At 43.0% G+C, this 16951-nt stretch overlaps 1 protein-coding gene across 1 annotated transcript in view; it reads left to right on the plus strand.

The window, feature by feature from the left end:
* SLIT3 (slit guidance ligand 3) overlaps positions 1-16951 on the plus strand; it is a 722516-nt gene that overhangs the window by 600361 nt on the left and 105204 nt on the right. The window contains exons 12-13 of the mRNA XM_027841688.1: positions 9612-9762; positions 12317-12391. Of these exons, the coding sequence (XP_027697489.1) occupies positions 9612-9762; positions 12317-12391 (226 nt within the window). The remainder of the gene's footprint in view (positions 1-9611; positions 9763-12316; positions 12392-16951) is intronic.

Raw genomic sequence — 16951 nt, forward strand, 5'->3', positions numbered from 1 at the left:
ACACACACACACGCTACACTTCAAGGCAAGTCAGAAAGAGTTGGACATAACTGAAAAAATAACTAAACAGATAAACTGGAAAGCATCCAGAGAGGAGGGTAAATGGGATGGCAAAGGGCCTTGAGTCCACATCATATAAGGATCATTTAAAAAGACTTGGGAAGTTTAATTGTAGAGAAGAGAAGACTCGGGGAGGATATTATCTTCAAGGAAGGCCTACAAGCAGAAGCTGAGTGATCACGTGCCAGTATGTTAGAGTGCGGATTCCTTTTAGGTTTGTGTTGAGCTAGATGGTCAGTGACGTCCTTCCAACTCTCAAAGTCAGTGCTTCTTTCCTATGTAAGAAAAATCAGGTACCACCAATTCCCAATTAGCTGGAGGAGTGAGGGTGGAGCAGGGAAAAATCAAGTCTGAGAAATAAATCCCAGTCTCCCTTGCAGTTCCGTCCTCAGACTAACTTTTATGTTATAATTGCTAAAAAAGGAAACAGAACAGACTGGCTCTGGCCAATCAGATTTGAATTTTACCTTTTTCTGTCTGTCTCTTCTTTCTGGTAGAGGTGATAATGAGCAGTCATGTTATTAGTGGGAGAACTAAGGGAGCAAGAGAAGGGGGAAATGGAGGAGACTGTCCATACCTAGCTCCTGATTAATAAAAACTTTGTGTTGCAGGAGACTAGAAGGCTCAATATCCTTCCCAAAGGAAACACCCCCAAATCAAGCTAGAAGTTTGGGGTTCTGAGCAGATACAGAGGGACCCTGCAGGGCTAGAGGCCTGTATGTAACAAGAAGATAAGGCTGCCTAAAAACCTAACCAGCCTTCCCAGTTGATTGATGAATGTTTATTGGGCTTTTGATGAACCAGACTTTACATCTCCTGTTGAAAAAGCTGTCTGGAAATACACAGTTTGCACATTGCAGATGTTGTAGCAGATGAGAAGAAAGAAAGAGGGGTAATAGAGGAAAAGAGGGACACCTTGATAGCAAAAGGATAAGAGAAAGAGTCTTCAGGTGACTTCACTGCCCCTGAAACCAAGGCATCCCTAAATCACAGAGTAGAAGAAGATATGGGGCAACACTGTTCTTATGGTGTAGGAGGCTCTGTGTCTGAAACTGCCTGGTTTCTAAGAGACACTAGGAGAAAAAGAAGGGCAAGTGACAGATATTAAGTTTGGCAGATAATAACTCTTCGTTTTACTTTGCCCTAAAAGCTCCCCTATTGAAAAGATGGGTGATTTAATTAAAACCCAATTAGAGTTTTGGAAAGCCATTCTTCGGCTGGGCCACATCTGGTTTCCTAGCTGTCTCATCTCTGCTTCTCAATATCAGCAGCATCCGGTGCCTGGGGCCAATATCGGGTTAGAGGTGAACACGGGGGGCGTGTGTAATCTGGGCATCAGATTAAGCCCTTCTGAAAAGCAATGGTCTGGCTGACTGAGGACCTAAAAGCTATTCCCAGAATAATAGATGTTGCATTTAAAAACTGTCTGCTGCTTATTGTTTTTCCTCTGTGGTATAGGCATGTGTATGAAATAATATTAGTTTTGGGGTGAAAAAATGTGGTGATACCTTCAATTTGCACAGTTTGGAGACTGTTTGATTGTTGGATAAATCAAATGGTAAGATGATTTCAGTGGAAACACAATATGTTAGAGCAGGAAAGGAAGGGACCACAGAGATCATCTAGTCCTGTCCTCCTCATTTTTCAGAGGGAACTGAGGCTCAAGGAGGGGATGTGACGTGCCCAAGGCCACACAGTAAGGTTCAAAGTTCGGATTCAAACCCAGGCCTTCTAACTCCTTGATTAGTGCTCTCTCCACTGTAATTCACTACTCCTTATTTTTTTTTCTTCATGGAGTAGAAGCAAAAGAAGAAGTAAGATGAGGTGATAAGGTTTGATCATGTGAAGGGAAGGGTTTTTCCCTGGTCCTGGTGTTGCTATTCTTCTCTCTCCTTCAGATGCTGAATTTAAAGCCATATGACCAAAGAATTTCCACATTCATATGGAACTTCCAAGCTGTCTCTGATGCTATCCATCTGTGTGACTTTTGACAAATCACTTAACCTTCCTCAGTTTCCTCATCTGTAAAATTAGGAGATTGGGGGAAATGGCATCTGAAGTCCCCATTCAGCTCTAGTTCTTTGAGCCTGTAAAAATCATAGGCCAAGATAAAGCCAGGCATGAGGGAGGCTTAACTCCAGAGCTCCACGGTAGTGAGTATGGACTTCTTAGACGCCTGATTTTTCTCCCACGTGAGAGCTCCACAGAGCTGGGGGTGCTTCTCTGATGATAGCCCCAATCTGCCAGGACTTCTGAGAAACAAATGACTGGATGACCCAGTCCCCAAGCCAGAGCCTTTTCGGGGAGTGCTAAGGAGTCTTGGTCAGAACCTATCTCCACAGAGATCAATTTCATTTGTAAAAATTTCAGATCTAATGACAGAGTCCAGTGGAGAGTATCTCCTAAGAAGAAGAACCGCTTGGGGATAGGCCTTGAACAGTTGGAGATCTGTTTGCAGAGAATGAGTAAACCCTCAGTGGCTCCTTCATCATCTCTGGATAATGACTTTAATAGTGACTTCCCAGTCCCTGGAACAACATACACACATACACACACACACACACACACACACACACGTGTGTATGTGTATATATGTGTGTATATGTATATTACACGTATATGTAATTACACGTATGTATATATTATATTTTTTGGTGCTGATTTAAGCATCAAAATTAAGAATAAATGGAAAAATCTAAAAAGAAGTATATTCTTCTAAATTTTTAGAAAAAGATAATTAGGTTCAACCTGTACATATATTTAAAAAAAAACCACACAACATAGTCCCAGTGCCAGATTTTATAATCTAAGAATCTAGCTCCAAATCCTAACTCTGTTACTTTTTAACCTTGGGCAAGTCTCTCCTTCCTTAAACCTCAGCTTCCTCCTCTGTAAAATGAGGGGATTTGGACAAGATGATCTTAAAGGTCTCTTTCAGCTCTAAGTCCTATGAGTCCCTCTGTTCTCAAATGGTTATGGCCCATGTCAGTCTATTTTCTTTCCTTCATCAGTTCTATATTGGAAATTAAAAAGCCCCTGGACAATTGTGTGAGCCATAAAAGACAAGTGATTCGGAGACAAATGTGCCTTTGAGTTTCTTGAGTCCCAACAAATGCTAAGCATCTCATTCCCAATGTGGAGACCCTGGTCTGTTTCCCCATGTTATTTTGCAACACCGCTTCTCTCCCAGTCCCGTGCCTCCAATTGATCTGGAGGAAGACAGGAAAATATTGTAAAGCAATGGTGGAATACCCGTAATTGTTTCAGGGAGACCTCAGAACTTAGAAGTGATAAGACAGTAGTTTGTCTAAGAAGAATCTGGCATAGCCTTGGGGAGGAATTGAAGGGTAAAATGATAAAATGCATTAGCTAATCTTTGTCAATAGTAATGGGGCCACTTATTGAGAGAGCACATTTCACTTTTCAAGTGCCGTTCATGTGAATTGCCTGGCTTCATCCTGCTCTGTATTCCTGTGAGGTAAGGAAGCCTGGGAATAATTTCACAGTTAGGAAAAGTAGGGAACCGAGTGGTATGTCATTTGTTTGTTCCTATTTACCAGATTTTTACTGTCAAAGTGTTTCTATTGGGAAACGTCTATTGTTTTATGTGAGAAGAGGAGTTGACAGGGAGGCATTTGCTGCTATCACACAAGGGGAGGGGGTCTCACTGTCTATGAAATTTGAAAACCACTCAGGACAAGTTCCTGCTGCCCTGGATTCCTTTTCAGCTCATTCATAAATAGTTTCAGTGAGGGGTGGGGGTGGAGGGGGCAGGGGTCAAAGATTCAGCCCTGGGGCTGTGAGGTACCCAGGGGCCATCTCCAGGCCCCCAAGCAGCTGGCTCAGCCTTGTAAACATCTTCCTGTGTCCTGAAATGTTCCCACTGGGTGGGACTGAGGTCAACTGCAAACCTTCCGAGTTTGTGCGTCTAACAAGCCTCCATCCCCGCTGCCACCTCTGTGCATCCGCCACTGTGTCTCCCCCGTGCCAGGTGGAGAGGGGGGAAGCCGGCCCTTCAGCGGGAGCCTCCTCTGATGCACTAACCGGCCCCCAGCAGCTGCAGGCCTCTGCCGAGGCCGTGTGACCGAGCCTCGTGCAGCCAGCGGCGGCCAGGCTCGCGCTTCTTCTCCACGCTGCTTCCTCTGAGCTCAGCGCTCCTCTCCTCTCTGTGACGCTGCTGCCTAGCCTTGACTCTGACTGGCCACGGGGCTTTCCTTTGTGCTTGATCTAACCATGTGGTGGAACGATAGAAACAGAACATGGTTCTGTCAAGCACCGCGGAAAGCTCCGTGCTTTTCTGCAGCATGGCCCGGCGCCTCCTCCGCCTCCTCCTTCTCCTCCTCCTCCTGCTGCTGCTCCTCGGCCGCCGCCGGGGACTCTTCTCTTCTCTGCTCCGGAGCACCACGGAGAATGCCGTCTCTACCGGCCTCAGGCCTTGCCACAGCCAGGACGATCTGGGCTTCCGCCTCTCAACCTCCTACCCCTCCACCAGCCAGGGCGTGGCACTGGAGGGGACTCGAAGGATGAACCGAGGAAACGCATGGGCCAAGCTTGGTCCACAGTAATGGGACCACTTATTTAGGGAACATTCATTTCCAAGTGGTATATCTGTGAATTCCCTGACGTTTTTTACTCTGTGTTCTTATGAGGTGGGGGAGGGGGGACGAATGGGAATTATTTTGCAGGTAGGAAAAGTGGGGAACAGAGAGGTAGATTCATGCGTCCAAGATCACACAAGTTGGTGCCAAAGGCTAGACTTGAATCCAAGTCTCTAAATCAGTTCGACGAGGCACATACTCAGTGTCCTGGGATGGAGGAAGGAGACCTATGGTATTTGTCCACTTTTTTCCCCTTAGGAGAAAAGAAGGAGTAGTCACTTGAATCAAGATACTCCTAAATTGACTGGGGTCCTGGGTCAACTTGGAGTGTCCTGACTCAGCTCCTTACTTTCCCCTAAGAGGGGAAAAAGAACAAACACCGTAGGTCTGCTTCTCCCGTTCCATGAGTGTTCCACTGCTTCATTGGAAAATCTCAACCCAGAATTTTTATCCCAGTATAGCTTTTCCAAAGGCTTTGTGTTAGGAATGTCATACTACTTCTAGCCTCCCTCAACCTTTAGGGTAAGAAGTAATGGGCAGAACTATATAGTGAGTCTAAAAATTTAGCAGTGGGCTGGGTCCACCTTGGCAAACAGGATCCACAAATTCAAGGTGAGGGAAGCAATCTGGATGGCCCTTCCATTCTTGGCCAGGTCCCAGGCCCAGTCCCTGTGCTGCTCAGCATTCACCCACAGCTTCCAAGTCTTGAGTAACAGGAGGGCCAAAAGTCTAGGCTGCCCCTAGTAGAGATGTTTTCCTTTCTCAAGGCTAAGCACCCCGGGGGAGACCCTGTGGAGGAATGTTGGCTTTGTCATACAGAGAAGGGCTCTCTGTTCCTCATCCCCCAATCCCCATTACCACCACCTAATCCTACTCCCATCTAGCGTGACACATTATAAACTGTGATAGCTACTGCTGTGGAGAATGGGCTCAATTTCATAAAACCACAGACTTTTGAGCTGGGAGAGGCCTTAGAAATTATCCCCTCAGTCCTTTCATTTATGTAGTTGGAAACTCTGGCCCAGAAAGGTGAGTGACCTTTCCAAGGTCATACAGCTAATAATTAGCAGAATTGAAATGCAAACCCTGTTTACTCTCAAAGATAATAATTAACAAAATTGAAATTCAAACCAGAATTAGAGAATGTAAAAGTTGGAAGGGATCTCTGTGGCTATCTAATCCACATCATATATGGTTTTCTGGTTCCAATTCTGACCTTCATGTCAGAATCCTTCCCTCTCAATCCAGTGTTCAGGACCTAGGCTCCCAGCTCATGTTCTAATGTGTGCATCATCATGTGATTCTAAGTGGATCACAAACCTCAGTTTACTTTCAGTGCAGAAATCAGTCCTATTGACCAATAAATAACATAAGGGCAGTAGAATATTAAACAGCTGCTTGTTTGTTTGTTTGTTTTAATACTCAGTATCATGTCGCACTCTCTCTCAAGGTACTATGTCTATCATTATAGAATGGAAATTTTTTAGGAAATGTAGACAATTCAAATGGATTTCCCCCTCCAGCAAAAGCTACATCAATACCTTTGTGAATAATAGCTTCAAAAAAACCTGTGAGCCCCAGAATTTCCCTTTCTTCTTGGACTAAGGAAAACAAACTGTGTTCCCCTCCACTGCTGCCGTTCTCTCTGTGTTGAGATGGATTGTTTACAATGGAGGGAAAACTCTCCCAACCAGTCCTAAATCATGCCCCTTCAATCATTTGGATCTTAAAGTGCTCTGTCCAGTTGGGTCCTGAAAAAGTGGCGCATGGTCGGAAGGCCATAGTCATTTAACTCAGCCTTGCGGGCAGATGGTCAGGGTGTGCATTAGTTTCTCTTGATGGGAATAACTTAATAGGGCAGCCACCTGCCCAAGTGATCACCAGGCTTCTAGTAAAATAGTAAATGTTATCAGGTTACTGGCGTCTAATTCCCTCTGCCTTTGCAGACTAATGGATGGGTTTGAGTGCCTGGCAAAGCTCTGTGTGTGCTATCCATCACTTCTGACTGTGTGCTTGTCCAGATAACTCTCTTTAGCTGACAAAACCCTTCAGACTTTCATTCTTCCCCATTATCTTTCTGTCCTGTGTCCCTTCTTTCTGTTTCTGTCTCTTTTTCTTTCAAACATCTCATCTTGAGGGGGGGTAGGGGGGGTGAGGGGATGGGAGGGACAAAAGGGAAGGGGGAAAGAATCCTAGAGCAGTTCTGGAATGATCTGTTCCAGCCTGTGGCATGAGTGTTAACAGTTCAAAGTCGATCCAGTTATTCTATAGGGCCTGTCTGCCCAGCTAGAGGTTTTCAATAACTCCAGTGGGACACTGACTTTCCTCTCTCTAACTGTTGCTCAGGGATGAAGAGAAAGCACACACCATTAAGGCCGCAGCCTCGATGGTGCCCCCATCTAACATGTTAGCACTGTATGCAAGGAGAGGGATTCCAAACTGCTGCTGGCAAGGAAATCATGCAAATGTTCTATTCCCTGTGTGTGTGCCCCTCCTGGAGAACATTGCCTGAGCAGGAATTAATAATGCAATTGTGTTACTGATGGAAAAATGTGGATTCTCCCCTGCCTCCCCCTATTAAAGGTTTTAGGTTCCTCCCTCCCAACCTGATCACACAAATGTTGTTTAGAGCTGCCTGCTGGGAGGGAAGGGGGGTGGGGGTGGGGGAAGAGGCACAGGGCCAAGATGACATCAGTTCTCCTAAGGCCCATTTCAAGTGGAGTTTTATAGCCCTGCTCAAAAGCCTCCAAGAATTCTTCATTCCAAGTACCCCCAAAGAGGAGTCCTGCCTTCCTGGAGTTAGCCCTCTCCTTCTAAATATTTCTGGCAGTGACAAATCTGCATTGAGATTGCCACTGACTTTTAAAGCTCTGGAAAAGTTAAAAATACTTTTTGGTAGCTATAATCATTAGGTCTAACAAATGGCTCTAAGGTGCTCTGGGCAGTTCAGTAATGAAATACAAAGTGACAGGGCCTGCATTTCAAGCCAGGCCTGGGTTAGAAGGCCTTAGATTGCATGTACTTTTATTAACAATTGTCCCACATGTAAAAAGATCACATCCCAACCCAGCCTTTATTACCAACAATCACAATTGCAACAATAACAAGGGGAAAAAAGAAAGTTGAGATAAGTCCAGTAGATCTAATTACAAGATCACTTTATTAAAATGGGTTAACATGTTTGTCACAGAGATATGTCTGTTGTAATCTAGCCATATTGCACAGAAGGTTCTTGCTAGATACAAAGTGGCTTCCCTTTGAATATGATGAAAATGCATTTAATGGGCTACTATCCTCGAATGCTATCTTCTAGTCAGTGCCCCCACCACCTTTTTAGTTCAGATTGTTGTAAAGCAAATGATGTACCTTGTCTGTCTCTCTCTGTCTTCCTTTGATCAGTAGCTCTGATATCATGGTTCAGAAATCCCATTATAAATACTTTCATAAATGAAATGCATTGCTGATTCCCTTTTACTCATGGACCCGTCAAAAGAGAACAAGTTACTTGGCAAGGAATTGCAAAGTGAGGTTCTGTCTGGAACTCCACAAAGCCGAAGTGTCTAGGGAAACATCATCCAAGTCAGTATAGTCCAGAGGGGATAGAACTAGAGAGCCTTGGGCAGCCAATTTGCCTAATACTTTGAGACAGAAAGCCCCAAATGTACGGAAGCTCATGTGCTTTTTTTCCATGAGCTTCTTGCATCTCACAGACTGGGATGGAATGGTCCCCAGAGCTCCCTCAGTTTTAGACAAATGCCTGCCACCTAGGAGTCAGTGCAAATGTGAGTAAAGGGAAGCTAAGAGGTGAGAAAGTTTGTCCTGGTCATCCCAATCATCACCCAAAAGAGACCAATGACACTTCAATCACCACTAATTTTGGATTTGTAATCATTCATTGGATTGGCCTAAAGTTTGCTTTTGTTTTGTTGATAAAGAAAGGTTTCACTAAGTTACTAGTATAAATAGGATTACACAGGAAGCTTTTAAACTCCATGTAAAAACAAACTGTTTTTAAGTCCCTTTGGATACTTCAGAAGTATTCATGCAGAGTACAAAAATTACACATTTTTGTAATAAAAATTTGAAACTTCAGATATAAAATTACAAATAATTTTCATCTCTTTATTATAGCAGTTCCCCTAAAAACCTCCCAGAGGCAATGCATCATTAGTTCATTTCTAGTTCCTATATATCCCAAAGGAATAAAAATAAATTTCTTTAAAATAGTTTATAATTCTAATCTGGCCTACCTCCTACCCCAGTTAATCTGAATTAATGAGATTTAACTTCAGTAGCTACAAAGCACTCCCAATGTCTTGATTATTTTTTAATTTTGATCCCTGAGACTATGAGTGAAAATATGAGAGTGAAAAGTATGCCTAAGCATTTATCTGTAAATAATTGGTACCAGGAAAACTGGGGAAGGGGCTATGGCAGAGTGGAGAGAAGCAGGGAAGAGGTGGATAGTACCAAAAAAGTGCATAAATAATTTTTATTCAGAAAGTTGGAGCAAGAAGAGAATTTAGAGATTATCTAGTCTAATTCCCTCATTTTAAAGACAAGGAAACCCAGAGATAGGGGAAACATCTTGCTCTAAGGTCACACAACTAGAAAGTGGCAAGGCAGGCCCTGGAAGGACTCTTCTTGCATAGTACTTGACCTACTGTACCATGCTGAATCAATCAATCAATCGATAAACATTTATTAATGACCTACTCTGTTCCAGGCACTCTGCAAAACACTAGGGATACAAAAAGAGGCAAGAGACCGTACCTGCCCTCAGGGGAGCTTACAATCTAATCAACCAGTCTCTAGAAAAGAGAAAGCATGTGTGGACAGGATAGTGTAGCAAGCTACCCCTTTTTTGACTCCTCTCTTCTCATCCTTTCCTGACATCTCTGTCTGGGGGTATATGAGAAGCTGATGTGGCCCCCATTCTGCCTCCCTGCCCAGGTTCTGAGGACTATCGGAACAAATTCAGTGGGGATTGCTTCATGGACCTTGTGTGTCCTGAGAAGTGTCGCTGTGAAGGCACCATCGTGGACTGCTCCAACCAGAAACTGGTCCGGATCCCCAGCCACATCCCAGAATATGTGACTGACCTGTAAGTCTTCTGACATTCACCAGGCCATCTGTGATCACCAATACCAATATCCATCCTATAACTCTGTTGAGTCGGGTGTGTTCCATTGCTATTGATGGACACTTGATTCAATCTTGAGACTGTGGCGGGGCGGGGGTGGGGGGGAAACAGGGCAGTACCTAGAAAAGACAGAGATATTTCTGGCCTCCCAGAAGATCATGACTATGAAGCTGTTGAAATGGTTAATCAGTCAATAGTCATCAAGCATTTATAAATCATCTGTTCTGCATCAGGCACTGTGCTAAACTTTGAAGATACAAAAAAGGCAAAAATCTAGTTCCTGCCTTCAAGGAGCTCACATTCTAATGGAGGAGAAACATGCAAACAGCTGTGTACATACAAAATATAGGCAGGCAGATGGGAGATAATATCAGAGGGAAGGCGCCAGCATTAAGCAGAACCAAGAATGGCCTCTTGAAGAAAGGGAGATTTTTAACTGAGACTTGAAGGAATCCAAGAGTCAGAGATGAGGAGAGAGAACATTCTGGGTATAGATGATAACCAGTAAAAAATGCCTGGAGTTGGAAGATGAAGAATCTTGTTCCAGATGTAGCAATGGAGCCAATGTTGCTGGATTACAGAGTATTAGGGGAGGGTAAAGTGTGAGAAGATTAAAGTGGCAAGAAGGGGATAATAAGAGTATTTTCTTAACTAATTTATGCTAATGAAGGTATCAGTGGGCAAACCATAATTACAGTATCCAAAATGTCATTGACAGTTAAAGGTGTGTCTTTTTCTGACCACAACAGTGCATTACAAATAGCATTCCTTGGGCACATATTAAAAAAAGTTGTTTCCCATTGCCTAAGCAGAGGGAGGCGGCTCAGAGATGTGGTGGGTGGCCTGAGATATTTTTAAAGTATACATGTGGTGTGGTCAAAAGATCAATGGGTTTAGAGTTGGAGAAACTTCGGTTTGAATTCTGGCCTGCAGCCCCTTATTAGCCACTTGACAATAGGCAAGTTACCTCATTTATTTGGCTCTAAGTTTCTTCATATGTGAAATGGTAACCATATTAATAATAGCTAGCATTTATATAAGTACTGTTTGGCTTTCCAAAGAACTTTACATGTATTAACTCATTTGATCCTCTCAACAACCTTGGGAAGTAGATACTATCATTATCCCCATTTTGCAGATGAGGAAACTGAGATACATAAGAAGTCAAGTGGCTTGCCCAGGGTCACAAAGCCAGTAAGAGTCTGAGGCAGGATTTCAGTTAAGTCTTCTTGACTCCCAAGTCTTGTGCTCTATCCACTATGCCACCTGTCAGCAAATGAGAGAATGGCTGTAAAGCATTACAAAAATGTGAGGTTTCTGTTTTCACTGTGCCCAGTTCCCCATGTCTCCTTTTACTTCTTTGCCAGTTAAATTCCTCCCTATTTTTTAAAACTCCCATCAAATGCCACCTTTTCTGTGAAGTCTTCCCTGACTCCACCCCAAGGCAGGTATCACCTTTCCCCCTTCGGACCTCCTAGAGCACTTTCTTTCACATATCTCATGTATTATTTTGTATTTTTTTATCTTTATTCTGGACCTATGATCTCATCAGTTCAGGTGTAGAAAGTCACTCCACACATGCAGGTAGCTCTCCTCCTCCATAACTTACTCTCAGAGAGTTGCCTGTAGTAGTAAGAGATGGTCTTAGTTGTCTGGTCCAACAACTAGGGTGTGTGTCAGAAGCAGGATTTTAACCCAGTTCTTCCGATTCCAAAGCCAGCCCTCTAATCACTGCTCCACCTCACTTCTCTCTTTTGTGTGATAGTTCTTGGTATATATACATGCTTATGCCTTTACCAGAATGTAAGCTTCATGGCGATCAGCATATGTCTTGAGGCAGCTAGGTAGCACAGTTGTTAGAGCTCTGGGCCTGGAGTCAGTAAGACCTGAATTCAAATCCAGTCTCACACTAGCTGCATGACCCTAGCCAAATCATTTTACCTCTGTCTACCTCAGTTTCCTCAACTGTAAAAGTGGGATAATAATAGCATCTACCTCCCAGGGTCATTGTGAGGATCAAATGAGATGATCTTTATAAGGCACTTTACAAAAATTAACGTGATATATAAATGCTATTTTTATTATTATTCCTCTAACACCTAACACTGTGCTCTACACAATTAATACATGTTTGCCCAATTGAATTAAAATGAATAGTGAATTTAAGTGCTGAAATAATTATACACATGGATATATCCAAAAAAAGACAACTCTCGTAATCCAGGAATGATTCCTGATGGAGGTGGATAGATAGTGGTGACTTTTCTTTTCTTCCAATACCTCTCCATTACCTTTAGAATTAAGATGCCAAGTATTCAAATGAGAAGCATCTGATAGTACAGATGGGATTCTACTCAGTTATGTCTTTCAGATGTTGTGACCCATGTAGGGACTATGGATATGTGGAGCTCTATGACGTTATCTCCGTGAAGGTCACAGCCTTTCAAGGGTAGGAGGAATGGAAGCCACTTATCTTAATACCTAATTTCCTTCTTCCCTCTTGCTTCACTTCCAGACGCCTAAATGACAATGAAATCCCTGTCCTAGAAGCCACTGGGATCTTCAAGAAGTTGCCCAACCTGAGGAAAATGTGAGTAGAGAAGGCCCTGGGCCATAGCCATCACATTTCAACTGTGATGCAAAGCCAATGGGCCTGCAAGACTAATGGGCAAAGTCTAGGAACCTAGATAAGTGGTCATGGAAACGGGGCACCTAGGTGGTGCAATGGATAAAGTGCCAGACCTGAAGTCAGGAAGACCTGAGTTCAAATCTGGTCTGAGAAACTTACTAGCTGGATCACAAGTCACTTAACCTTATTTGCCTCAGTTTCCTCATCTGTAGAATGAGCTGGAGAAGGAAATGGTAAAACGCTCTGGCATCTTTGCCAAGAAAACCCCAAAATAGGGTCAAGAAGAGTCAGACACAACTGAAAAACAACAACACAGAAAAGGAGGCTTAGTTAAACTTGTTCTGCTTAGACCCAGAGGGTAAAACTACAAATGATAAATAGAATCTACAGAGAGGTGGATTTAGGTTTGATTTTAAAGAAAAGCTTCCTAACTATTAAAGTCACCCAAAAGTGGAATGGGCTGCACTGAGAGGTGGTGGATTTTCCCTCACTAAAGGTCTTCCCCTGAAGGCTAGATGATTGCTCACTTGAGAATGTTAGAGAACATTTTTGTTCATGTACAGGTTGAGATGTATCTGAAGTCTCTAACCTCCGAGACTCTTTAAAGTGTCTGGCTGTGGCAGTTCTCCACTGCTTAGAGAATTACAAAGAAGTCACTTATTAGAAATTTTTCCCACCTTAGCTTCCACCTACCATCAGTTGTCACAGTAGCTGCTAAGACCCGCCTGCTAATGAAATCCGTTCAGAATTCCTTGCAAATCTAGCAGCTCTGGTATGCTTTGTTTTCAATTCACAGAAGAGAAATACTCATAGATTCATGAAATGTTTGCCCTGGAAGGGACCAAAGAGGTGATCTAATTCAAACCCCTCCTTTTAAATATGAAGAAACTATGGCCCAACAAAGGGAACGATCTTGCCTGAAGTCACACAGTTAACTAGGGGCAAAGTCAGAACTTTGATAGTGCTGAAAAGCTGGGCTTATGTCAGCGAGACTCAAATTCAAGTGTCCCCTCTGACACATAGTAAGTGGATTGTGACCTTGAACAAAGTCCCTTAACCTCTCAGGACCCCAGGTGACTCTGAAACTACAACTTCCTAGAACAAATGCTGATCTGGTAGAGAGTTTCCTCTGAGTTCCCTTATACAAGTGGAATCTCCAGTCTAAACCAGCCCCACCACTCCCCCTACCAAAAAAAAAGTTAGAACTTAAAATTCATGTCCCTACTTTCATTCCTCTGCAGAGACTCTTCAAAATGTTCTGGCTTCCCTCCCCGATTTACAAATAAACACTTATTAAGTGCCTACTATGGCAGGTAGGTAACTCAGTGGATAGGGCTCTGGGCCTGAGTTCCAACGTGGCCTCAGACACTAGCTGTGTGACCCTGGTCAAGTCACTTAACCCTGTTGGCCTCAGTTTCCTCATCTGTAAAATGAGCTGGAGAAGGAAATGGCAAACCACTCTAGTATCTTTGCCAAGAAAACCCCATGGACAATATTGGCATGCTGTGGTCCACAGTGTTGTGAAGAATTGGACACAACTGAACAACAACAAATATGCTAGACATTGTGCTGAGCACTAGGCTTACAAAGAAAGTTAAAAGACAAATCCCTGCCCTTAAAGAGCTCTCAGTCTAATGGAATAGACAACATTCAAACAAGGATGTTACAAACAAGATGTAAACTGGATACAACATAAATACTCAACAGAGGGAAGGCATAGTATTGAGAGGGATGGGGAAAGGCTTCTTTGTAGAAGGTAGGATTTTAGCTCATGGTGGAAGAAAGCAGCGGGATGGGGAGGGACAGGGTGATTATTGGGGGATGGGTTTGCTACTGGTGGGGAAGTGAAGTTTCTCTTTTTCTAGTTCCCTAAGGGATAGAGAAAGGAAAATATATTCAGCAGGAAATATTTAACTTAAGAGGGGTTTTTTTTTGTTTTTTTTTTTTCCCCCAAGTAAAGATGATGAATTATCCTTTTTGGTACCAACCTGTGATTTCACTTGGCATGGAGGACTCCCTTAAATGCAGATACGCAGCTCTTTGTAATTTATAGCCTTCAAGAGTTGTCTGAAAAACTGAGAGATTAAGAGAATTGCCCTTGGTCACACACCCACCATAGATCTGAGGTAGGAATAGAACCCAGGTCTTTCTGACTCCAAGATGAGCCCTCTTTCCACTATACCATACTGCCTATCCTTTTTTTCACATAGCTAGAAAAAAAATATTCATTTCATCAGATCCTGATTTAAGAGAAGGGGAGTTTATTCTAGGTGTAAATATCATTCTTCATTTAGTAAGGACTACAAAGGGTGTGATAAGGCTACTCCCAGGCTCCCAAGCCCAGCTGAAAGGGAATGGGGTGAAGGATGGCAATGTGTCTGCCAAGGCCATATGATTATTCAGAACCCCAGCGGGAAGCCGTCTTGCTCTTGTTTCCTGTGAAGCAATAAGTCTTCTGTGCTCCGTTCTCGGCAGGAGATGAGAATGTAAACACACAGGTGTATTTCAGATGTCTGGAAACAGGCGACCAGAGGTGATTGCACCCCGCTGTTCACTAAGAAGTGTTGGCCTCCTGTGGATTTGCCATCACAGCCTCCTTGCCAAACCCTTTGCTGCCATCCTAATTGGCCAAGCTCTACCCGAACTCCCTCCTTCACAAAGAGTTCTTAGGCGGGGCTGTTGTGTGACAGGGTTCAGCTCCAGCTTGTCTGCTAAGAGGGGGAGAAAGTTGTTGTTGGAGACCCTGGATTTAGTCAAAACAACATCACCTGTCAGAGGTTTATGGGTATGTGGAAGGGCTGGAGGAAGTAGATTCCATCTCCAGTAGCAATTTCTCTGGTTCTCTCTGCAGTAGCTCCTGCTAGGGAAGGGTTGGGATGGGACAGAACGGGGGGGGGGGGGGGGGGGGTGGAATACCTGGTCAAGTCAGCTAATCATCAAACATTTATTAAGCACTTACTGTATGCCAGGCAGTGTACTAATTTCAGAGATACAGAAAAAAAGTCATAGTCATAGTCTCTTACTTCCAGGGGCTCACATTCTGATGGGAGAGACACCATGCAAATGATTACATACGATATATTTAAGTGGAGGTAATCTCGGAGAGAAGGCACTGGTGGTAGAGGGAGAGAGATGATGAAGAGAGAAGTTAAGGGCTGGAAAAGACCTCCTGCAGAAGGCAAGGTTTTCTCCATTGCCTAGGAAAGGTTACTGAGCCAAAGGAGGACAGGATAGACTTTAAGATATTTGTCTTGCTTTGAACCATATTTGAGTTCCCCAAAAAATGTGTAAATCATTGTTATAAATTGGTTCACATTTGCAATTTGCTGGGAGAGCTGGTTATTTAAAAGAACCCTGTGGAGAAGCCTTTTGCAAAGCAGTTTTTGCTCTTCTTATAATCTGAGCAATCACCCCCAATGCACCGTTTCGTCAATCTGGATCTTATCCATCGGATGTGCTCACAGCATAATATGCTGATGGCAGGGACTCTCGAGCTTGCTTAGAATGTGAGCTTCTTGAGGACAGGGGTGGTGTTTTTGTCTTTCTTAGCATCTCTAGTGCATAGCACAGTGCCAAGCACATAGTGAGTGCTTAATAAATGTTTGTTGACTAATCAACTGACTGACCGACTGAGCTTTAACTTCCCCCAGTTAGCTGTCTTCACGAACAAGTCACTTAAACTCTGAGCCTCAGGAGGAAGAAGTATCAGTTTCTTCATCTGTAAAATGGGGATGATAATAATAGCACCTACCTTACAGAATTGTTATGCTGATTAAATGAGATAATATTGTGGAGCATTTGGCAAACCTTGAAGTACTATATAAATACTAGCTGCCATTATTATTGTTGTTGTTATGCATCAAATGAGGATAACAATCCCTGCCCTAACTTCATTGTGAGAATAAAACGAGATCAGAAGAGAGTATTTTGAAAAGTGTAAAGCACCAAACAAATGTAAGGGATTGCTGCTATAACTCCAAGCAAAAACTGAAATCAAATCTCTCTACAATGTGTTTTCTGGATGTACAATGAGGGCTCATAAAGCTTTCTGTTTTATACCAGGGGTTCTTAACCTGGGATCCATTACCTTGTTTTTAAAAAAAAGTATTTTGATAACTCCCAGGATATGGATTATGAGAAAATTTGAATATAATAAACTCCCCACTGGAATATTCAAGGATTATTATTATATATTGAATACAGATGAAGAAAATTTGAATATAATAAACTCCCAACTGAGATATTCAAGGGTTATTGTTTTATATATATAGAATACAAATGAAGAAAGAATCCTGGATAAGCACAATACTTCCCATTGAATGATTTGTTTCATTCCAAATTGTTTACCCCCTTATCAACTATAGATCTCAAGATAATTGGTCTCCTTTGTCATGCTCTGTATTTTATTTTATGCCCTTAAAAAACATTATTCTGAGAAGTCCATAGGCTTCATCAAACTGCAAAAGGGTCTATTCCACACACACACACACACACACACACACACACACACACACACACACA

This window comes from Vombatus ursinus, unplaced genomic scaffold, assembly GCF_900497805.2.
Source record: "Vombatus ursinus unplaced genomic scaffold, bare-nosed wombat genome assembly UNPS02014863.1, whole genome shotgun sequence".
Taxonomy (NCBI): Eukaryota; Metazoa; Chordata; class Mammalia; order Diprotodontia; family Vombatidae; genus Vombatus; species Vombatus ursinus.